The 24487-nt window shown below is 41.6% G+C and overlaps 1 protein-coding gene across 9 annotated transcripts in view; it reads left to right on the top strand.

Annotated features, from left to right (window-relative positions):
• The window catches only part of atp8a1 (ATPase phospholipid transporting 8A1), a 69031-nt gene that overhangs the window by 2517 nt on the left and 42027 nt on the right, over window positions 1-24487 (top strand). Inside the window, exons 2-16 of one of the 9 annotated variants that reach the window (XM_029847027.1) lie at window positions 7518-7632; window positions 10211-10310; window positions 11384-11482; window positions 14996-15041; window positions 15200-15240; window positions 15796-15869; window positions 17739-17808; window positions 17908-18035; window positions 18335-18449; window positions 18565-18730; window positions 19080-19085; window positions 21328-21455; window positions 22477-22554; window positions 22664-22752; window positions 24271-24315. In XM_029847027.1, the coding sequence (XP_029702887.1) occupies window positions 7518-7632; window positions 10211-10310; window positions 11384-11482; window positions 14996-15041; window positions 15200-15240; window positions 15796-15869; window positions 17739-17808; window positions 17908-18035; window positions 18335-18449; window positions 18565-18730; window positions 19080-19085; window positions 21328-21455; window positions 22477-22554; window positions 22664-22752; window positions 24271-24315 (1300 nt within the window). Of the gene's footprint in view, window positions 1-7517; window positions 7633-10210; window positions 10311-11383; window positions 11483-14995; window positions 15042-15199; window positions 15241-15795; window positions 15870-16558; window positions 16633-17738; window positions 17809-17907; window positions 18036-18334; window positions 18450-18564; window positions 18731-19079; window positions 19086-21327; window positions 21456-22476; window positions 22555-22663; window positions 22753-24270; window positions 24316-24487 lie in introns of those variants that run through there. The other 8 variants (XM_011610897.2, XM_029847026.1, XM_003970622.3 and 5 more) reach the window with 8 other exon arrangements.

The raw sequence follows: 24487 nt of genomic DNA, 5'->3' as shown, positions 1-24487 counted from the left end.
TTGGCAGGTAAGTCAGTAAAGAAGTTGTGCTGCATTATATGTAAGCTTATTTACATGGTATAATGTTCTCTTTAGCATCCTATTGATCAATATGTAAAATAAATATCTCTCCCTTATCGACATTGTGCCTGTTTGGAAAAATTAGCCGGTCTAATTCATGAAAAATCTAGATTTGGTCTTATTAATTTTGAAACTCCAATAGCACGCCTCTTCCTTTGCCCAGTCAAACGTATTCATAATTGTGTCGTGTCACTTTGTGACCCTGTCTCCTGTCACAGGTCAGCAGTTGCACCTCACAATGAACCGTGTTTAAGGTGCGAGGAGGACGGATGGGTCCTTCTGATATCCATTCGTCTGGTACAACCCAGAAGTTCCATTGCTTTAATATCAAGTCTGGGCCTTTGTTCATCTAAATTATGAACGTCTCCTGGCCTTACATCTGCCTCCATAGCTGACCTGCAGCGACTTTGTGTTTCTGGTGTCCTCCGTGAAAGTGGTTTTGGAAAATTGTCATGCCGAAGAGGGGATATTAAGGCGCTCCTTCACAAAGGCCGATATAATGACAGGCACTCAATTCTGATGTTCTCTCATGTGTGACCTCATGAGATCCGTCGCTGTACCCCAGACAAATTGAAAAGCTGAGGTGATTGAGGAAACTTTGGGGAGTTTCTTATCAATTCCAATTTTTTCTGGTCCAAAGTCAGCATTAATGATGTTATGGCTGGATGTTTTTGGCTGTCACATGCACAAACTCAACATATCAAATGTGGTTTCAACTTTTAGTAGTTAGAGATAATCATCATATTAAGAAATTTGATGAATCATTTACTCTTTCTCAACATACAGCAGAGGTGGCAGTGTGGCTTTAAGACACCTATTTTAACTGCTTGGTCAACAGGTTAGCTGGAGAGTCTTTCAGTGAAGCTAATATGCATTTTCAGATTTTTTTTCTTTAGAAACAAAAAAAAAGCCCAACACTTTTATCTTGTTGCTAACAGCAGCATTATACAATGAGAAAGAAATACCTAAATGATGGTCAGAATCTTAATTTCTTGGTGAGTTGGTATCTTTTTTTGGACCCGGCTGTGCTGTTAAATGCGATGCAGATACTAGCATGCGCGAGCAGCATGAAAATACCGCACACCTGCTCGTGCCAGGTGACGACAAGGTCAAAAGGAAAAGTGTCAGCAGGTACTCAACATGGAAGCAACGCTATCGGTGGCTGGGAGGATTAAACCCGCGCCGCCCTTGACCCTGGAGATGTTGGGCATTTTATGTCCCGTCTCATCTCCATGTGCACAGCGGTGCTTTCACTTCCACAGATTTTCTTCTGAAAACAGGCATTCAGGATCTCAGCAGCATTACCGTGTTTGCGGGGCACCTCTGTTGGATCACTGTCTTATGTAAATGCCTTCTGTTTGTGGGGTGGTACAGCTTGGTGATCTGGGACTAATCTAGACATGCAGACAGATAAAAGCTCTCCTGATAAACAACCCGGGAGGTTCAATGCAGATGCAGGCTATAAGCGCACGCAAAGGTGTTTTATGGTCAATAGGGTTGCAGTGTCACATGCTGTATTACCTATTCAGTTATTCTGTAATATTTGACATGCATTGCCTGAGTGCTCTGCATAAACAGTTTTTTATCATGCTACGAATGCTCTTGGGCTGATTGAACCTGCTAACAGATGTGTCAAAGCTGCTGAAGACTACATAAATAATGCTTGCATTGTCATAATCTGTTGGGTTGATGTTTTACATGTACAGTGTGGATACGTGGCTTGCTTTAGTTTAAAGAAAGCAGCCTGTTTTGCATGTCACATGAGGTGAGCGAGCATCACTGACACACGACTTGGATTAGTTGTCGCTATTCGGCCATTTGGATATTGCAGCTATTTTTGGCATTGAGTACAGTTTTCCTGATCGGGGTATCGCTCCCATTCACATTTGTCACACAGATTTTCCTTTGTTTTCCTTTGTTGTTCTGCTAGATTAGCTCTAGTTGTCTTGCTTGATGAATAACCTCGATGAATAATTGATCAGCACCTCATTTACTTTAAAGATGATTAACATATAGGGATGTCATTTAACTTTCCCCCCAGCCATGAAAAGAATCCTGCTTTGTTTTTGCTGAACGATGACGTGGTTTTCAGGAAAAAGTCATTTCCGTGTCAACATCCCTCCCCTCTACCATTCATAAGGTTGCGCTCAGTGGAGAGGCTTCTGTAGATCTAACGCTAAGATAAGCTTGGCTGCTGTGATGTCACAACATGCCCCAGCTGCCCATGTTGTTCCAGGATTGTCTGTCCCACTGAAGCCGGCCTGAGCCCAGGGAGCCAGACGGAGCCAAATGGGGTTATGGATTAATTTTGCCCTGTAGTGAATGGTGGATGGTGCATTGATCTGATAAGTGTCTCACTGTGTGGATGTTGGCCTTGCTTAAGTTGAGGTGGTATCTATATTACGTTCTCACCTTCACACCCAAATCCGTGGACATGTCGGTACTGATGAGGGGTCTTCAACCTCTGCGTTTGATTTGATGAATAGACTCTCTGTCTACTGAAATATTCATCTGGCGTAAATCACTCATGTGCTGCCCTTTATTGCTGGTGGCGAGCCGAGGTTATAAATGCCACATCAGGCTCACTGTAAAGGGACACTGAGAAATCGTGAAACCCAGTGGGTTTGGGACAAATGGAATCCTAATCAATACCCTTAAAAGCCCCAGGCGGAGCTGAGCTGTGTGCTGAGCTCCACGTTTCACCTCACCTTTATGTCTTTTCTGATACTTACGTTATAAACTGTGTTAAAATCCACTAATGGGCACAAGTGATGTGTCACTTCTCTTGACACCTCGTATGTGTGTGTGTGTGTGTGTGTGTGCCAGAACAGTGTTAATAGCCTGAAGACGTGTTCCACCACCCACTCTGCCATTGTTTAATGGCTTGTGATGGAGCCTTGTGTCCAGGTCACGTGTCTCTGCATCAGTTTATTGATCAAACTATAACTCTATCAGGTTAATTAACGACCTGTTCTGAATCCCAACTGATTGGATGTTTTACAAGTGATGCATCCAAATGTTTATTGGGTTTAAGTATCTAATACTGAATAGCAATGAGATGTTTAGTGATACACATGGTGATAGTTTAGGGATACTATCATCCACATTATCTCTTACATCCAGTCAACGACATACAAGCATTTTTCTGTCATTGTGGGATGAATAATTTGTGAGTCAATCCTGGTTCTGTCATGGAGCCAAATTTGTCATCACTCAGACTTAATGCTGCCAATATTCAGCTTGATAACTTTTATGATATGCTGTAAAAGCTTTTATTTTGAAGCGGATCTGAAATACCTAGAAAAAAATACTGTGGCAAAAAATATCCCCATAACAACAGTTGATCCTCTTATTTCCAAAACGAGGATTAGCGCTACTGTTACTGACTATCTGGAGACAATAAGATAGACCCAATTTTGGAGAGAATTCCCAAAATTAAATGGGTCAGCTGTGTGTAGTTTAGCCCTTTATTTCGCTCTTTAACGCTCGACCCCTGGCGTCACGGTGTGTGGGTCATATTTTTAGGCATGGCGTGGTGATTGTTCCCCTCATTGCTGCTGTCAGAGGTTTTAATCTTGCTTGTGTTGACAGTCATGGCAGCAATAATTTCCCACCCCCACCACTTCTGCCTGACCTGAGCTAATGCATAACCCGACAAGACAGCATAAATCTGCAGACGGTGCCATGGTCTTCAACATGCTGGGCCCATTTTTCCCCATGCGGACCGTCTTTTAGAAAATATGCGCCCCCCCCTGTAACCGCTGTCCGTCTGTTGGCTGACACGGGCAATAACCCTGATATCTGGCCCGCATCCCAACTCATTACGACACTTGATGGCATCGATCCTTCCTCTGGAGGCTCCCCTCCAGACACGTGCGCTGCATGTCGCGTCTCCCGCTGAGCTCTATTAGTGACTTTATATTCTCCCGGTTTTCCTAGATGCATCTCCTTTATTTTCCACCAGCTGCTCCTGTTGGGAAAATGCCATTCCAGTAAACATCAGCAGAGTGGTTGTTATGACATTAAGACATTAATTAAAAATGACATGAACCGGTGAACGTCCACATGACTTCCCCTTCTTACCCCCTTTATTAACGACTGCTAGTTGAGCCGTAACGTGCCTGTATTTATTGTAATTAGTCCTTGGAAAATGCACACTGTCCACCAGAGAATACTGAGAGCATTTACCACTGAGACAACACTTTATCCACACAGTGTGATTAAAAACAAGGAAATGAGACTGATATGGGTGGATGTTTTTAGTGTAAAGAGAGTGGAGTTGGAGCCTCTTCCACTTCAGACATTTGGACTGCAGCAGGTTGGTCAGCCAAGTTGACCATTATCTCAGACCAGCTCTACTTTTGCACATCTAATCCACTTACAGCGTTCAGCATGTTGTTGTTAATTGGATCTGGTGTGTGAGAATAGTATTAAAACAGTGATGGGGAAGCTCCTCACCAGCTGTTGATGATGTAAAGACACTTATACTGTTTTGCTAAGGACTAGCCACAGTTTAGACAGCACTAAAGTGCACAAAAAGCAAATAAAGGCATCATATTGTTTGTATAGTATTTATTTTCTCCGGTTCTTTTGTCCTCGCTGTAGTTTATGGGGAAATGTGCTCTGGTTGCACCATGTGCACATCTTCAATCTTCAGCTGAGTTGGAAGTGAAGATGCAGTGAAGACGTTCTTGGATTCTCTGCAGAATGAAATATTCTTCCATTAATACAGAAAGATGACATGAATTTGACATGTCAGCATCCGGCTTCTCAATCGTTCCCCTTATACAAGTGTTTGCTGTGAGCAAACCAAAGGTTAAACCTTTCACAGTTGTGTTTGTATTGGATACATCTGCATTTAAAGCCACTGGGAAATATTCTTCCCAATACAGTGGAAGAATACTTTTAATATGCGACTAACTTGGCCTGATTAATGTAGTCATTGCTGTACAGATGCAGTGCGACATTACAATTTGTCTTATTTTATAGATCATCTGTTATTTCCCCCAAACTTCCCATACACCCCTTTGTGTCTCCCCTCATAAATAGAATATAAGGAGTGTATTGAACAGGAGCAGCGCGGCGTCAACTGGTGCATTGCAGCACCTGCTCGAGGGCCGGCGTCCAGGCCTCTGCTGCGGTAGCTCATTCACAACAATGAGACCCAACAACTGCCACATCCTGTAGCCTGCTATCGCACAGGGGCTGTGGGCTGCAGCCGCTGTGCCAGCCCCACTTTCATTTGTCACTGCGGACACTTATTCTTTGATCAGTCATGCCTTTGAAAGAGTTCCTGTCTTGTTTAAATTTATTTATTGCCTGTTTCTTGACATATGGAAGCGTACTCATGTTAATATTGTATACTTATTGACCTGTCGGGCCCCTCCAAAGAATGCTGCTCTGCTATGATTTTACAGTAGCCCAGAGCAGACAGATACTCATGAAATGTTTATGCATTTGTAAATATTGTTAATGCTATACTTTAGCTTTTTACTCACACTTGACAACGGCCCCTAGCGTATTCTGAACCTGTCGCACTGTAATTCATCAGGAGCATTGACTTAACTTGCAAAGTAGTGTTTGGCCTTACTGACTGTGATCAGTTAATTACACAACGTTACACCATCCCAACTGCCTCTTGAGCCTCTTGATTGAAGGCTTATACGTAATGACACGCAAGGGTCTTTCCAAGAATCACATCAGCTTCTTAATTCAAGTTAAAAGAATCATTGATTGATTAGTGCACACCAAGTGTATTTATCGCTTTACCATAATGGTGAATAATAAAATAACACTCGCATTTTGTGGGGACATTTGTCATTCTTTCCTGTAGTGAAGTAAGGTTCTCCTAACCATGTGATCTTTGGCTAAAAATAACTGTCACCTTTGAGTAATCCTTTGTGCTAAACCTGGGAGATCATTACAGGAGGTTGTAATTTAAGATCCAGACTTTGTGAAACGTAAGTGAAAACGTGCTAACAGTAAGGTGAGAAGAAGAGGTGAAAAAGCAGAGAAAGTAGACCGTGAATAGAGTGTCACTTTTCTTTTTCCCCCTTAAAATGGCTTCAGACAAATGATTTAAATACAGGAAGGAGGGTGCAGGTTGTAACCGGTGCATATCAAGTGAAAGGGCTCTGGTTATGGTATCATGTTGCCGGGTTTTTGTTGTCGTTGAGGTTTTAAGAGGACTGCTTCCCCGTGTTGGTCCCCTTCCTCTGGCCTGAGTCGGGGCCTCTTTCTTTTTTTAACCTAGTGTGTTCATTTGTTGTTGCGCAGGCTATGCTACACTCTTACCTCATGATTACGCTACTACTGCATGCTAAAAAGAGCTCTCCAACTACCCGCTTGGTCACATGCGCGCAACTTGAGTCTGGAAATACCGTTGACCTGTGAGTTTTACAGTGGTGCTCTCCCAATAGTGCTTAGGGCATGGGGCTGTATCTGTGAGGATAGGGTAATGTGAGCCTCTGAAACCTTTTAAATTAAGGAGAAATTTAAAGGTCAGCTGCTTGAGTGGCAAATTTGACAAAATTGCTGACATAATATTGATCCTGTCAATATTCTATCCTTACAATTTTAAGCTTTTTAAAGTTATTTTAAGGATTGTGGATAGTACAGTTTTTGTACTTATAACTAGTCTTATTGCCTCAAGGTTGGTGATGCCACAGGTTATTTCAACTGATGAGCTTTGCTTTTATATTGGTGTGCAATGCATTTGTAGCACATATTTATCTCTTTCTTAGCGAAAGGCCCTGCTGTATTCTTTATTTTCCATTTTACAGTTGCTTCAGATACACTGCAGCATCCTCAGATGTCAGTTTTTTCCTCGACGCAGCATCTTTTTCGTAGGATGCAGAGAACCAGACCTTAGTTTTAAAAAGCAACAAACATCAGACAAAAGTATGTATGTAACATTCCAAAAGACGTGTGTATGGATTTGCTAAAAGAATTTAAGAAAAAGAAAAAAAAAGTCCGGTACCCACATGGAACACTAGGTTGCTCAAACCCACTTGGTTGAACTCGGTGGGAGCAAAGCAGAGCCTTGTTTGCAGAGATGTTTTCTATCTACAATCAACTTCTTTCATGTAAAATGTGCTTTTCCCACAGCTAGAGCAGAGCGGAGCACCAATAGCTTGCGTGAAATCTTCTTTTATTCAAAATGTTATAAAATATTTGGGTCAAGCTCAGACATTGCTTTACTTCAACATTATGTAATCCAGCCTTCACACCTGGAAATGAACCTATTACTTGTCTATATCTCTTATAGAAAAACTGTAGACTTTTTTAATCACACAAATTGTACCTGTACACATTGTCACTGTGGAGGTGGTGTTATGTAACATCCACCATTAGATTCTCTTAATAACTACAAACATCCACTCTAGCTTAGAGGTGTCTCACTCTCTGTTTCCAATGGGATTTGGTTCAAAAGTGTTTCCTTCTCACGTGTGATGCAGGTTATGCAAAGACAGAAGACACATCCGAAAAGACCTCGCTAGCTGACCAGGAAGATTCCCGACTAATACACCTCAACCAGCCTCAATTTACCAAGTTTTGCAACAATCGAGTCAGGTAAGGAGGTGTCGTCATCTGAAATAAATATAAAAATGTGTGCTAAACACAGGTTGCAAGAGCTCATTCAGAAAATGAATTTAACCAGAGCATGATTGAATATTTTGGTGCTGGGATGGCAACAACGTACATGTATACACGCATCTGATCATGAAACCCATCTGTCACAGGTAGGTGAGGCTGTTTGTGGTAACTTGGGGCATAACTTGACACTTTAACCTGGCCTTTAACCTCATATTAACCTTTTGAGAAAAACAAAACAGTCACACTAAAGTATGCCTGGACTGTGAAGCCACGACTGAAAGGTCAGATTGACTGACAACGGTAGTTCTGGTGTCATTGATAGCAAACTTTTCTAAACTTGTCCTTACAGTTTTAAAGTATTGTGTCCACCCTTGGACTGTTAACTCACTGTTAAGCTCAGTCTAACCCATTGAACGCGTCCTCACATTCTGGAATCTTCCACACTGTTCCGTTTTAGCCGTTCTGCTCACGAGACTGCAGTATGTGTTGCAGTAAAGGTCAGTCTTGGTGGGTCAGGCCATCCTCTGTCAAGGAATATCAATGTTTGCATTCCTGCTGCATGAGCAACTTGAGATAAGCACGTGCTTGCTTGCAGAGGCAGCAGAACTATGTCCAAGAGGAACTTACTATATCCCTCTGTTGGTTTTACGTCGGTTCCTGCAAAATAACAAACTTGCATCTAAGAAACATCTATATCATATAGTCTAAAGTGCCAAGTGTATTAATTAAGTCAGACATTAGCAGAGCTACTTGTGTGTAAGTGCCTTTTGAAACCATATTTATTTGATACTTTCACTAGGATCCCACTGAAACATCGTCCTTCTTTTTCTGCTTCATCATGTAAACCCATCGCACTTGAATTACATTCATGCTTGGACTTTTATAGGAGAAAATGTTCCCAAATATTAGCCATGCGTTGTAGTTTCCCTAAATATTTACGCTTCAAAAGCACTGGTCAAGTTCCCAATTACACCATAAAACCCCCTTGTTCTTAGCATGATTTATGACGAATGTCGAGGATTGTTGGCTCAGCTGAGCTGTATGCAGGAAGGTCCTTGGAAAAGTAATTAATCACAGAGATGACAAAGTCTCCTGAGGCAAACAGGAGTTGGCCTGACAGACAGGAACACAAACCTTGATGGACTACTTTTACTATGGCAGGTCATGTGATCGGATTTTTTTTTTTTTTTTTTTTTTTTAAAAAGGAACTTTGTATTTTCACCACGTAGACTTTACCGAATTTGAGTTTTAATGATGTGGACACAAGCAAACTGCATATCAGCACTGGTGTCACTGCTGTCTTCAAATTGTTTGTAATGTTACATCAAATACTAGAACCATTATTCTGTTTCCTGGTCCGACCAGTCAGTCAAGTTTTTATAGGTTCTGTTTTTTTGTTTGCATGCAAGGTAACATGATCTTTCCGGCGTTATCAAACCATCTGTCCAACCATAGAATGTGTATATTGTACATCTTAGAGACCAACAGATGAGTAATACTGCTGTAGCTTGAGTAATATTACTGTACTCTTTTGGATATATTTTAAAAAAAACACATCCATTATTATCAGTGTATGTATATGTAGCTAAAATCAACGTCTATATGATGTCTGCAAGCTTCCAATTCTGTCTCTACTCTTTTTTTTTTGTGTGTTTGTAATATTGATCCATATATATTGTCTTTCTTTCCTCCTTGACAGTCCTCCTTTATGGTAGTTTAAAGACTGGAGCATTTTAAACAGTGTGATAAAGGGTTTGGGGTTTTTTTCTTGCCATTTTGCTGATGAGGCTCTTCGTTAGGCTCCTCCTTGAGCCTGGTATTCACTTGTACTGCAGTCAGAACAATGCCTTACTCTTCTTCACCCAGCTTGTCCAGCCGCCTCCTTCACCATGCTCAGCTTCCCTTTGCACCACCAGGACAATAGTAACTAAAACAAGCGAAAAATGCTCAAAAAAAGGCTTTCAAATAAGAGTCCATCAGAACAAAAACAAGCAATGACATTACCAGTGTCACCGTCCTTATCACCCCCTTCTCGGAATGAGTAAAAGATTGTGCACGTGATGGTTTTTGTGTGTTTCAGTAAGCAAAGTGCTGCTGCTCTGCAGAATATATGTTCTTGCAGGATAGGTGCTGGTGCCATAGCTGTAAATCAAACTGTCAGAGTTCCCACTTTCAAGATTTTGCAGGATTTTCCATTTGTAAAACAGCATCACCGTCAACTTGGCCCCCCCGCTGCAGCACAAGCAGCTCAGCTCAGGTCTCTCATGGGCTTTTACATCCTCTGCCAGCTCAGTTATTCTTTGTTATTATTCCTAATCACCATTGACTCTCTCTGTTGTTTATTCATTTTACACATAAGTGCAGATGTGACTCATGACTCAAGACTGCCTGGAATCCATTCAGGCAACAGGCTTATGTCTAATTTACTTGAAAGCTGTCTGTTATTGTGTATTAACTCAAATTAAATTCATTTCCATTGAAATTGATATGAAAATCTAACCCTTTTTCCTTCTCTTCTCTCTCTGCCTTTGGTTGCTGCCTGTTGTGGTCGCAGCACAGCCAAATATAACGTCCTCACCTTCCTCCCACGCTTCCTCTACTCACAGTTCAGGAGGGCAGCCAATGCGTTCTTTCTCTTTATTGCACTGCTGCAGGTAAGTAATTGGCAGAAAAAGGTCACTACTATTCTGACCTGGTTTTGGGTTTGGTTTTCTTCTTTTAGAATGTAGTTGTTGTGTCTAGTCCAAAGTTTACACATGCTATATCATCCTCCATTAATAAACGCAGCACGTTATCTCTGTCTTGTTTAGAGACGAGGCTCAGTGTATCATACTGCATATTACCCTCCTTTACCATAGGAAGAAATGTGTCTTAAACTGCCACAGCTAGTGACACCTCATTGTTGAATCAGGCTCACTGAAGCGCCGGAATCCAATTCTTTTTAAAACCTTAACTTCAATAGTACAGCATGATTAAAGGTCCAGATCTATATTTTTAGGTTCTGCCAAGTCTTTGAAAGAAAAGACATTAAATAATGAGAGAATAGGCGGCTAGATGACTACAACGCTGCCCTCTTTACCTGAATGTGTGCTGGCTGACTAGTCTTTGTTATCGAGCGCTTTGAGGATGGGAAAAGCCTCTATCCAGTAACCTTGAAGTAGGTACTTTAGAAAGCAGCCAGTGTGAATCTTCATTACCTGCCCGTCGATTGTGTGACCTTGAATCTATGCAGATGACGGCGCTGATTTTTCTTTTCTTCAAGTAGTCAGAGTGAGTGTCCTCTGTGGCTGTGCTGGACTTTACAGCCATCTTAAGAGGCTGTTAATTTTAAAAGATTTAAAATACCCAAAATAATTGAATTTGAGGAAGAAAGAGCATTATGAATGATTTGCTTGTCTGGTGGGATCAAAGTCCCTCAACATTCTAAAATTATTCTTAAAATGAAGAATAGTTGCTCTATTGTGTAAATCTCAACAATGATTTTGGCTTGTGTGTAGTAGGTTTCATGATAAAAACCTTTTTCATACATCGGCAACAATAAAGATAACAATGTCTTCTCATCTAAGCAGACATGTGAACACCACTGGTTATATTAACATTGCCACATCAATATGTTGTACAGTTATTCAATAATGTAATTATCGAGACAGGTCAGGTGACGGAAACTGATCACTCACTGTCGCTCTTCACCCAGCACCCAACAGACTTTGTTTTTTGTGTGACCTAGCAAATCCCGGATGTGTCTCCCACTGGGCGCTGGACCACACTGGTTCCACTGCTCTTCATCCTGGTGGTCGCTGCTGTCAAGGAATTCATCGAGGATCTGGTATGAGAAACACTTCCATCGCTTTTGATTGTTTTACATTGTGCAAAGGTCCCCCCCCCATTCTGGTCAACTGCTGAGCATTTTTCTCAGAATATTGCTCTGTCCTTTAATCATTCGTTTAACCAAATATTCATTCACACGTGCAGTCAAATACAGCAGAACAAACATCAATGTGATCACCTTATTAAAATGATCCTATAATAAGTCATTTGAGTTCTTTTACTTTTGCTGATGCATCTTCACATGAAGACAGTGTCGCCCTGATGAGACCATTTGTTTTGGCTTTTGCTTCTCTCTGTTTGTCCTCTGAGGGCTGAGCTGTTCCCTGCAGAGCACAGAGGAGGCATTGATGTTAATGTGAGAACAGCAGGCCACTCTCAGACGTATAGACACATCATCCAGCACACCGTAGACACGCACGCAGCCGTTTGCGAGGTCACAGCTGCGCCCTCTGCACCACAGTACTCATTCAGTCAATTAACCTAGATACTGTATGCTCTCGCATGAAAGAGGTTTGATCTAACCAAACAAAACAACTGTCTGCCCTCCAGCAGGAGAACTGTTGAGCAGATGCTTTGTAAAGGTTATGCAAGTTATATGGTATGAAAGCTTGACTCCAGTTTTATTGTTTCACTGTGTGGGTTCTTGTTTGCTCTTCAAGTCAAAGGTTTCATTATATTTCCAAATAGTTCACCAGAGTCCATCAGATCCAAGCAATAGAATGTTAGATTTTAGTATCGTGCTGTGACCCTGCAATGAGATCCTCCTTGCAGGTCCCACTGGGCAGATACTCTGAGCCTCTCGCTCATGCCAAACGGACCACCTCAGCATTCCCCCCCCCCCCTCAGCCTGTTGTGAATAACATGGGAACAGAGTGGTGATAACTTGATGACTTCATCCTTATTGCTGAAGGTCACCTGCACACACGTCTGTTCCCTGCACTGCCCTGTCCCTCACAAGTCGACCTAACGGGTCAACATCGACCCTGAACTTCATGAATCATGCACGACGGGCAAGCGCCGCCCAGCACGTATTGTGCCATGTTGCAGGCTCTTTGCTGCGGCAGAATCGGGCTCCTTGTTTTGAGTAGATTGACTTTCTTGCAATTTAATACTGAATCGCCAACAGTACAGTCTTTCTCCACCATGCTGTGCAGATTATTCTCTGAGCTTTGATACGCTTTCTTGCAATTGTGTAAAAAAGCCATGAGAAAATAATAATATTATCTTAGAATTTGACCTTTCCTTCACTGCAACATTAGTAGGTTAATCAAGACCTGCAACATCGTGGAGGATTTACCCCTTTATCTTTTTTTTTCCCCCCCATTTCGGTTTGAAATCTACAGAGACCTGATCCTTCAGTATTTATGTGTAACCTCTGCAACATGCTTGTCCTCCACTGTTCTGTGGTTGCAGACATCATCTAAATAAAGCTGTTATTAATGACCATCTGTACAGAGGAGCGACAGAGGAGGACACATGGAAAATTAAAGGTTTGGTAAAAAAAAGTTCCTCGCCCACTTCAAGTCCTTGGATGATGCAGTCTTCACAACCAGGAAGAAGATTCAGATGAATTAAATTATCTGACAGTTGTTGTGCAGAGGATGATGAATGAGATTAGCAAAGATCTTTCAGAGGAAAGTTTTTGCAAACATACTCTAGATTGCACAGATTCATATTTTAGAGGGCATGCAGAAGGGATATTAAAATAGATTAATTGTATATGAAGAAGACAGGGGAGGGGGAAACAAAGTAAAAATTATCAAAAAAAAGGAGTGACCTTTAATGTGCGAGTGTATCCTATGTGCAGGATATAACAAAGCATTAGGAATTGTGTTTATTTTTTGTGGGGATGTGTAATACACAATTGAATGCCAATATCTAGTCAAAATGACTGTAGCTGTTTAACTGCATAAGAGATTCAGTCTTATTTCAGTACCTTATTTCAGTACCTGTTTGCACCTGCTCAAAAACTCTCACACTCATAGTTGGTCTTATTAGAACTGGGAAGTTGAAAATAAAAGCACTCAAGTCATAAGCTAAATTTGTAGATTGAAAGTGCTACTTTATTTTTCATGATTTCTGTCTTTTGCATCCGGGACAAATTGCATCCCTCATTTCTCATAACAAAACAAACAAGAAAAACACATCAGACCGCATCAAAGTGGCTGCAGTGCGTCCGTGTCCCTGCACTAACAGTACATTCCTATTTACTTCAAACGGGGGAAAATCACAGGCACTTTTTGAAAATGAAAAACCTAGTGCACTTACAGTTAACCTGCAGAGCCGTTCCAAATCTTTGTCCCACCACCACAGACCTGCTCCCTGAGCGATGGTCTGATAATCAGGCTCTTCTCGCTCTCTGCACAGTTATGTTCTTCGTTGTTAATAGAAAATCTGACAGAAAGTTTATCCGCTGGTTTAGACTCTTGCTGCCAGAGAGGGATCTGCTGTAGACGGACGCTCCACTGTTGCATGAGTCATCACGTGCAGTCTAGACATTTCTACTTGCATGAGGTTGCAGATTATTGGAGAAGTCTGGAAACGGGGTGAATGTCTCTCCTGTGGCTGCCGTGTCCAGAGGCAGTCCACTTCATCGTCGGTTGCACGACACTATCTATGAGCAGCCGCAGCTTCTGTTTTATTCCTGAAAAGTTTAGCACATTGAGCCAAATTCCTTTGAATTTAACTTTAAATTGAATTGGACTAAATTAAAATGCCCCAATCTAAGCTAATTGAAATTGAATAAGTGTGCATTGTAATGACCCGCTGGATCGTCAAGCAGTGGTTATAAGAAAGACTCTGCAACACAGTGTGATGCCAGTTGACAACCTGTCCCTTAGAATCATCCGTGTAATTCACAGCCGACTAATCAGACCAGACAATTAGACCATGTTGAGAAGCAATACTGTTAATTTCTGTTGTGATGTATCAGATACAGGGCATATCGGGCCCCTTTAGTAAATGTATATAGATTAGTTTCAGCCTTTAATAGGCTGCAGTAGCAGCCTGCTGTAGATGACTGCTTTAATTCCCCCCTAATTTAGTTTCATCAAGGAGACCTGTGAAGGATCCACAGCTGGACCGAGGCGTTTGATCTTAGCTCGAGCTTTTCATCAGCAGATGGAGTCGGGGTTTGTGCTAATGCACTTACAGATGTTCCATTTTCTTCTTTATTTTAAGCACTGAGAAACCTTCCTGCCTATATTAGGTCAGTCAGGTGTAATGTAAAGCTGATGTTTACAAAGATGGCAGTCGAACAACACGCCTGCCAGTTTATTACGTGAATGTCAAATTTGGCACCGAACTGAGTTTCTAGCAGATTTTTCCCAGTTACCAGGGTCATCCCAGCCTGCCGTCCTTTCAGCTGCTGTAAAAGGACATTTTAATTAGATTTCTGGTTTAAGACCTCAGGAAGACTTAAGCGATGCCCAAAGCTGACCTAATAAATGTATGTTGGACTAAACACAGCAGTATTATTTCATAATGAAATTTAATTTCTTTTTTCATGCAGAAACGTCACAAGGCAGACAGCGTTGTCAACAAGAAAGAATGTCAAGGTGTTGAAATCTCTTGTTTTTTAGTAATTCTAAAGGTTTTTATCAGAGAACACACTATCCAGCCCCCAGCCAGCATTGAAAAATGAATTTCAACAGCTGTTTTGATGAATTTCTTCTCATTGACTTCCTCTTCTGCTCTCTCTCATCACTCACCACAGTATTGAGGAACGGTGCCTGGGAGATTGTGCACTGGGAGAAGGTACGTACTACCTATGTACCACCTTAGGCTTCCAGTTCTACCGGTGAAGGCACCTTATTCTACCTTTCTGTCCAAATCATTTGTCTCTGCTGTTGTGTTTCAGGGAAACCTGACACATATTCAGTGCACACGTACTGGCTCTGACCTCTGTAGTATCCGCTCACTAATTAATCCAGTGTTTCCATGTGAACGCTCATTAGAAGGCAATGCTGGAGGACAAAGAGTAGCTTCCATTCTTCCTTTATAATGAAACAATTTGTGGTTGCAACCAACCTCAAAGAGGAGGATGTTGAGGAATAAAACTCCAGGTAGTGCAAAGATTAGAAAAAAGGATTTTCTTGCTTCCCCCTTTAGGGAAACATTCAGAATGATGTAAATTCAGCAAAAGTTCATTTATAAACGTGTTATACTGTTTTAATTTAGTCCTTGAGAACAGTGTTTCTTTACTATTTACTATTTCACTGCTTACTGTTTTTCTTAGCAGATGTGCAACTCGCCCTCCTTCAAGCTCCTTTTTGTCGGCCGTGCACAGCAGTAATCGCTTTATTTTCACAGGTTGAGGTTGGCGATGTAATTAGAGTAAATGGCAGTGATTTTGTTCCTGCGGATGCTGTCATTTTATCATCCAGGTACAGGAGTCCAACCTGCTGCCCGGCTGTGGGAACTTCTCCCTAGCTCCTTTCTTTTTGCTCTCTTGTCATTCTCAACCCTCCCTAAAGAAGTGATGGTTGTGCAGTGTTGTATCAAAAGTCTGAAAATACAAGTAGATCAAGACACTAATAATAATAATAATATAGATATTTGGTGCTGTTTGGTTACTGTAACAACCATCATTTCTGTGGGTGGGTTGGTAGTGATTTGATTTTTAGATTTGAATTAATGAGCCATGTCAACATAAACCCGCCTACCTTCTTCACCTGTTCAAAAAGCTGTTTGGACATGTTATGGTTGCTATCAGAGATGATATTTATCATTCAAAGAGTATATACATATATATATAAAATATATCTATACTATATCGATTTTTATCGACTGGTGTAGAAACGGTTTTGTGAACAGGAGAACAGATGACCAATCATTCCCTCTGATCATACAGGACTGATCATTGTGCTCTTCTCATCACCCTTAAACTGAAACAATTGTCTCTCTCCCCTTATGTCTTCACCGTTTGTCTGTGTTTATCTTTGTTTTTTCGTCCTCTCCATCCCCCCCTCCCCTTCTTTTTTCATTCCTCACCTCTCCTCTGCCGCCCCCGCCTTGCGACCTACTGCCGCGCGCTCTCTCTCCCCCCCTGCCGGTGTGTGGTTGGTAAAATCAGGTGGCTGTTGGGGAAGTAGTCAGAGCTGCAAATGGGGATCACCTCCCGGCTGACCTCGTCATTCTGTCGTCCAGGTTAGGAAACCAGCAACATTACCAACAGAACAGCGGTGGGAGAGATGGTGTTAGAATAATTGTACTCCCACACTGGAGGGAAGAAGAAGTGTGTGATTATTTTGACATCAGCCACAGTCGATGAACATCTTTTTCCTTTCAATTCTCCTCTTAAAATATACCAGCCAGTTATTATATTATGCTGCATATGAACATTTTAATGTTTAGCTGAAAACCAATAATTTACACTGCAACTCAGAAGCTGCTGATTCTTTTCTTTACATTTTTGGGAGGTGTGAATATATTTTCCATATTGTTGCCTTTGCATGGCTCATCTCCCTGGATGTTACCGTTTCATTTAATGTAGCAGTTTGCATGCATCAGCATTCCAAGATGTAAAACTGCAACTTGGAATCTTGGTTTTACTGGCTTTCCACAACACACTGCTGACATTTGAAGTGCAGATTTGAAGCCGTTTCAAGAACTGGAAGTTAACTTTCTGGCCCTCACGGCAGACTTCTGCTCATTTGCAATGAAAGGGAGCTTTCATTTGATGGCTAATAGCAGCACATTCCAGATCTCTCTCTTCAGTGCCCAAAACTCTCTTTGATTTTCTCCACTTCCTCGTGTGTTTGGACCGCGCTTTGGTATGAATAAATCATCCATTAGAGTATCTAACCGCACTCCCTGCTCATCTTAAGCACCAGCATGCACTAACTCTCTGTCCCTGTGCCCAGAGTCTGTCAGAAGTCACTTTGTCTGCTGTATGTTGTGCTCAGCATGCCTAGTTGTGGTGCTTGTATTCTGGTGTTTTCTCTTTCTACTCTCTGTCCTTTATTTTAGCTTTAGACAGTCCAACTGTGGGGTAGCAGCAACTAAGGATTTATTTGGGCTTTAATGGATAATTTAAATAAAGTAATTATTGTGTTATAGTTAACACTTATAAAATATTTTGACCATAAAAAAAATTATAATGAAACATTTGAACTCAGAGTTAAGGTATCAGTATAATATCAAAATAACATGAGATTAATCTAAATCATAAATGGGAAAAGTTAGACCCTTTTATACGACAGCGTAGCAGTTACAGAGTGCTCCACTGTCTAAATGCTCTCCCTCCATGGCAGTGAACCACAGGGTATGTGCTACATCGAGACTTCTAACCTGGACGGAGAGACAAACCTTAAAATCCGACAGGTAACTACATGTTTTCCACTCTTTCATGTGAATCAAGCAAGATATCAGCAAGACAAAGCCTAATAAGACTTGGACTTGATGCTGAATATAAATATACAGGGTCTCCAAGTGACCGCAGACATAAAGGACATCGACAGCCTGATGCGACTGTCTGGGCGGATGGAGTGTGAGAGTCCAAACCGCCATCTGTACGAGTTCGTCGGGAACATCCGTCTGGACAGTCACAGGTGAGTGCAAGGAGAAATTCAATTAATTATTGGGATTTTAAGCTTTCTCCAGACTAAATAGAGCGACCTGTTTTTGTTCTATTCAATCAAGGGCTGTCTGGAGCCTTTGTCATTGTAAGAGAATACAATTTAGGGTTGTTTTATGACTTGATGGCAGTTATAGTCACGAGATTTGGGAGGATGGAGCTGCAACCTCATAGGAATACTTCATGGTCTGAAGGACATGTTCAGGGAGTATAAGGTCTTGTTGGAAACCCTATGGGTTTGGTTATTAAAATCAGTTGTTTCATTTCTCCCAGCAGCACAGTACCACTTGGTCCAGACCAGATCTTGCTGAGAGGAGCCCAGCTCAGGAACACTCAGTGGGTGCACGGGGTGGTGGTCTACACTGGGCATGACACAAAACTCATGCAGGTACTGCATGTTGGATAGGGTTATGGTCTTTTGAATAAATGGTTTCTTTTGAGGTGTTGCACACAGAGCCACGTCTTAACTTTCATGGCTTAAGCTTGCGTTGTCTCTTACCCAGAATTCTACTCGGCCTCCCCTGAAGCTGTCCAACGTTGAACGAATCACCAACTTTCAGATCCTCGTGCTGTTTGGCTGCTTGCTAGCCATCTCGCTAGTCTGCTCCATCGGCCAGACCATCTGGAAGTACCAGCATGGCGACGATGCCTGGTACATGGACCTCAACTGTAAGAGCCCAGACAGCCCTTGCTGAACCTCTTATTCCACATATTTTCTCTCACTTGTTCATATCAGCTTATTTCTTTTGTCATTTTAAGTTCCTAAAAGCTGGTATGTGTCGTTGTTGTTTTGTGTCGCCTCAGTTAAACAACGTTTGTCGTTACAAGTGAAATATGTGGCAATGCGGGAACAGCTGAGTTCCCTGTTAACTGAGAGAAGTCATGCCTAAATGTGCTGTGAATGAGTTTGAGTGAAACAGAAATGGTTGAATATCACTGCGCTGCTGTACTTTTTTTGTTCCTTTCTAATGTTCTGTTTGATTTTGTTGTTTTTCTTTGTTGTCATTTTTTTTAACAGCTCCAGGTAACAACCATTTAAAAGCCTTGGCCATCCGTGAATGACCCTCCCTTACACTAACCCCTTACTGAAGCTCTGCCTTTGCTAAGCAAATGAAGTCCCCTATCCTCGCCCCTATTTGGTTTGCCCTACTTTGTACGGGCCCATGCCATGGACAAGCACATACCAGGGATCCAACAATAGGTTTTTCCCCTCCAGCTCTTCGTCTTTATTTTCAGTGCCTGATGCAAACGGTGTCTTACATTTCCTCCATTTTTTTGGTGCCAGGTTAAACACTTTGCAATTTCTGAGCTTCGCATCTATTTTCCTTATAAGAAATAAATTGCAGCATTTAATTTGACTGGCAGGCAGATGATTCTCTACTCCGCCTGGGAGGCATATAGTGTATGTGTTTATTGCTCAGGCACAACATGTGGTGCAACCCAGGGGGCAAGAGCTGACATTTTCTAAATGCCTCTGCCGCCTCCTTTTTTATGCTGATTTCTCAAAGAGACAGGGAAGAGAAGAAGGGGGGCGGGAGGACCAGTTTAGTCTTTACATATAGCACTGTTTGAGTAAATGGCTTTATATCAGACTCCCATCACCAACCACATAATTATTTTAGCTCCTCTGTTGGTGTAGCAGTTGTTTTGTTGTGATGGAGCTCTGACTCTGGACTGCAAAGTGATTAATGTGACACTCCAACCATTATTCTATTCACAGATAGCCCTGTAGGACAGGTTTTACCCTGGTCAATCCATGCCTGCTTTATGACTTACACTGCTCCTTTCTCTGAGATGCAGCACCTGATTCTGTTAGACACACAAGGGTGTTAACACCCCCGTATAAAAGGCTGCATAACACGCTGATGAGGGGAGTGTAAGCCATAACGCTGGCATCCATTTTGAGACTGGCTGTACTTCATTAAGGAGTTGTTGAGACTCTTTCCAGTGCATATTTTTCAAACGGTGACAAAAGAGGGAGGTGGAGATTACAGGATGCAGGCGGGCGCAGAGTCTGCGTTAGGAGGGGTTCAGGTGCTTTCACAGAAGGATATTTTGAGGAAAATTGAGCAAATATTTGGTCTTCAAAGTGCTGCCCCAAATTGAAGATGCTAAACACCAGTGAAAAAAATTCACGAGCAGTATTAATAAATGTTTTAAGTTCCTTCTTCACCACTGAATCAGACTTTTTGCTGACTATCATAATTAGTTAATAGCTGATGTCACTTCTACTTTCAGTATGATGCAGATGAGGTGTTTCGATGTCTGTGCTAAGTGATGGAAAATTGAAATTCCCTTGAAACTTGCAATTTACACATCATGAAACATTGTTAGCGTCTTCCATGATATTCACTTTGCTGTTAATGTGCAGCAACAAATATCGAAGAAGATGGAAATGATGTACTGCTGGTAGCATTTGCACACCTTGATTTGCTGAAGGTTGTTTTTTATATTTATATGAATATGTCATAATGTATCAGCACTATGAGAAATATAATGAAAAGATATAATGTAATGACCACTAAGATCCACCTCCTCTTTTTCCACTTCTTTAGTGGAGAATGTGCCATGGATAGAGTTCTCCCTCCTGTCTTGTCTTGAGAGCATCTGATAACATTTGCCTTCCTCCCCACTTCTGAAAAACGACTCCCTCCCAAGTGTTTTGTGGCATCAGTAGCTGTAGCTCCCATTTTGTAACTTTTGTTGTGCCATCCAGTCGTTTCATTTTTTTGCAATCATTTCTTCTTGGAGAAGGGCTTTCCCTCTCAACCTTTTTGCTAAGAGCAAGGCTTGGGTTAAGGAAGGTAACTTTTGCACCTCCTGCAAGCTGAGTAAAGGTAAATCTCATCCTGTTTTCATCTTGGGGGGCTAACACATTTCCTATTGTCTGGGGCTTTTGGGGGTTAGCATCATTTTGCTTATTGCTTTGTGGAATCCATTGCCTGGATCATGCTGGATGCCAAGGCTGCTGCTGTGACTCTAATGTTACTAGAGACACCTCAGTCCCCATTTGCTACTTTGACTTTTTGGGAAAGTAAATTGGGAAGCTACATGATTTCAGTTTGAAGAGGATGAGGTTGGGTAGAAGAAATAGTTAATTCCAGATAATGGGCGACATTAACCCACACCAGCCCCTGCATTGGGGTAATGTCGGTCATCGACTGGGAATATCTTTTAGCCTTTAACCTGGGTTGAGTAACATGAACCAGCACTCATGAGTCTCCTCCTGTATTGCTTCCCTTTGTCTGAAATTCCTCTCCTGACAGACGGAGGAGCCGCTAACTTTGGCCTCAACTTCCTCACCTTCATAATTCTGTTCAACAATCTGATTCCCATCAGTCTCTTGGTCACCCTGGAGGTTATCAAATTCATCCAAGCCTTCTTCATCAACTGGGTGAGCACAAGCTGGACTGTTTTTTTTTTTTTTACATTTCTTATAACTGCAGTGTTAAACACAAAAATGTTTAACTGTGTCCATGTGGGTTTTCTCTCTGCACCTACAGTCCAAAAATATGCTTGTTAGATTGACAGGAGACCAGAGTTACCATTGGATATAAGCATGAATGGTCTGTGTGTCCTGTGATGGACTGGTGACACGTCCAGTGTTTCTTACTGTCCAGCCCCTGTCCCAGTCCCTGGGACAGCGTCCAGACTCTAACTTGATTAGGATTAAATGGTGGTTAGCAGAGAATGAATGGGTGATGCTTTGCATAACAATGGTGTTACATAAAGTGCTGCAGACTGAAGAAGCCACTATTGATTTCCAACCTGATTTTACAGTTTTCAGTCTTCTTTTACTTTCGTCTCAGCAAACTCATTTTCAAATGCTGTTGGCAGCTGTCCTAAAATCTTAAACTCCAGCATCTGTCATTTGCTTAATGCCTTCCAGTAGATGAAGTGGGTCTGCACTCTTATGTGTGAAATATTTAGTAAAGAGCTGGCTGATTCCATCAGGAACTTCTGAGTACACAGGGCTAAATGCGTTCCTTTTAGAGGTTTTTGCATCCCCGGTTGATAGTTCTGAATTTACAAACGGACTCTAAGCTTAAACCTTTTCTGGTATCATGCATGTCTGTGTGCATAAATTTGTAAAGGTCATTGTAAATGTTCAAGACATAAAAAACTGGCTTGCATAAAACATGGGTGTAGGTAGACTCTTAGATCAGGGAAACTAGGTCAACCTCACTAAATATCGCAGCTGAAGAAGCATTCCTGTCCTTTGCCTGTAGTTACACTCAGCCCAATATCCATTAAATTTTAAATAATCCAGCAAGATTTTTATGAATATCATTGAGGTCTTGGAACTCTCATTATTCAGCTCCACATGGTTCAAAAGTTTGCTTACCAGTATTTAAACCTAACTCATAATGAAAACTTGCATTAACAGTCCAACTTTTGCTTGTTATTCATTTTAGGACACAGATATGCTGTACGAGCCCACAAACACACCTGCAATGGCCAGGACCTCCAATCTTAATGAAGAACTAGGCCAGGTAAATGAACAAAATAATGCTTCATATGAAGCTTCGTCTACCTCATCCTCAGAATAAATTATAAAACTATCAAAACTAACAACTATTTTTTTTCCAACTGCCTTTACAGGTGAAATACATTTTCTCCGACAAGACTGGAACGCTGACCTGTAATGTGATGCAGTTTAAGAAGTGCACCGTTGCTGGTGTGGCATATGGGTACGATCCTTATTCTCTCGTCTTCTACACCGCCTCCCTCACATCTTCCACCGTTGCCCCCCAACAGCATCATCACGGTTAAGTGGTGAAAGTGCATCGCAGTACATCTGGCATTTCTCTTTCCTCCCTTGCTGTCTTATTAGCAGCTGCATCATTGCTCCTCTTAACATAAACTATAAATAAAAATGCCAACAGAGGTTTGGAAGCAGAGACACGCTCTCTTCACTGATTTTTACCACATAATCAGTCCAACACTGTGATTCCTGAGTTACTAAACTGGAAGTTTCAAGTTTGGCTGCACCCTCATCATCCCCAGTACATCATTTAAGTTTAAAAGGCTAAGGATACCCCCTCAGACAGCTAACAATTATAGCTGAGTTTCTTTTAAAGAAAGAATAAAGTGTCCTTTCATATGTTCTTATTTTTGGTTCCCAGTACAACCTGCTTATAGTCGTAGAAGTGTCCTTTACCAAGATATACTGTAGGTTGATATAGGAACCTTCTGTCTGGTTTCAGTATGAATATACCAATGACCTCTTTGGGTCTCACAGGTCGGAGCTGAACACGCAAATCAAATGAATCTTTCAAAATTTGATCAATGACACCAACCCAAGATTCCTCTCACAGCCACAGTGCATTTAGAATGTTCCTTGATATGAAGAAATCTATTAAAAAGTCTATGTTTTCCATTTATTACAGGCAAGAAGGGAGTTGACGCTACTTCAACATCAAATTTTAGACATACAGTATAGTCATGTGATACAGTACAAGCAAAGGGTGAATCTATTCAGATTGCTCTTCAGGAAGTTGTATTTTTAGAATATTAAAAACATCTTATCAAAATGAAAGCAAATATCTCCTATTTTAATATGGAATATTGGGTGTGCACGTGCATGTGCAGTGTGAAATGACTCGGCGCTGTCGCATCGACCGATTTCCCCTGACACAGCGTCCTGCAAGTATTCACCGCAGATGAAATGTCGCTGTAATTAATAAAGGCAGGCCCCAGGGTGTAGATATTAATTACTTCCACTGGGTTGAAGCGGAATTCTCATGGAGACATGCTATTTTCATTGGATCATCCTACAGGTTATTACTATTTTGCAGCAACACTGGTGCATGCTATTTTCATTTCAGTGCAGCAGCATGTGCTCGCCGATTGCACGTAAACTCATAGATTGTTCTTATTGTGGCTTAATTAGAAGCCAAGCACGTGATGAAAAGGATGTACATCAAAATGATTTAGTTTGATGCCAATTTTCAGCGCAGATACGGTTCTGACCAGCTTAGCATAGCAGTGTCATGTTCAAAATAGAAGGTTTGTTAGTGGTCTGTAAAGGTTTTATCCTTTGTGATATCGTCAGCCTGAGCAGCTGCTCTTTACATTTAATGGACAGTTACTGCATCCTCTCAGCTACTGTCCTTCTAAAAACATTCACAATCTGCACAGAAAAACTAACACTTCCCAAAACTCAGTAACAACAGGGTGCTGCATTAAGCTGATTTCTTTCCCAACAGTCACGTCCCTGAGGCTGAAGAGGGTAGTTTTGGAGAGGACGACTGGTAAGACGACTGGCGTGAAATAGCTTTTTTTTTTTCCTGCACTCGTGGCTTCTGTTACGTATTGGTGCTGTCTTGCCTTGTGGAAACTGTGACATATTACCTGAGTGTAGATGTTCTTTTTATCGTGATTTGTTCAGTCCACTCGGGACGTGTTGTGACTGTGGCTCTAGCT

The sequence above is a fragment of the Takifugu rubripes genome, chromosome 14 (genome assembly GCF_901000725.2).
Source record: "Takifugu rubripes chromosome 14, fTakRub1.2, whole genome shotgun sequence".
In the NCBI taxonomy this organism is placed as follows: domain Eukaryota; kingdom Metazoa; phylum Chordata; class Actinopteri; order Tetraodontiformes; family Tetraodontidae; genus Takifugu; species Takifugu rubripes.
This window is presented reverse-complemented; position numbering and strand designations above follow the sequence as displayed.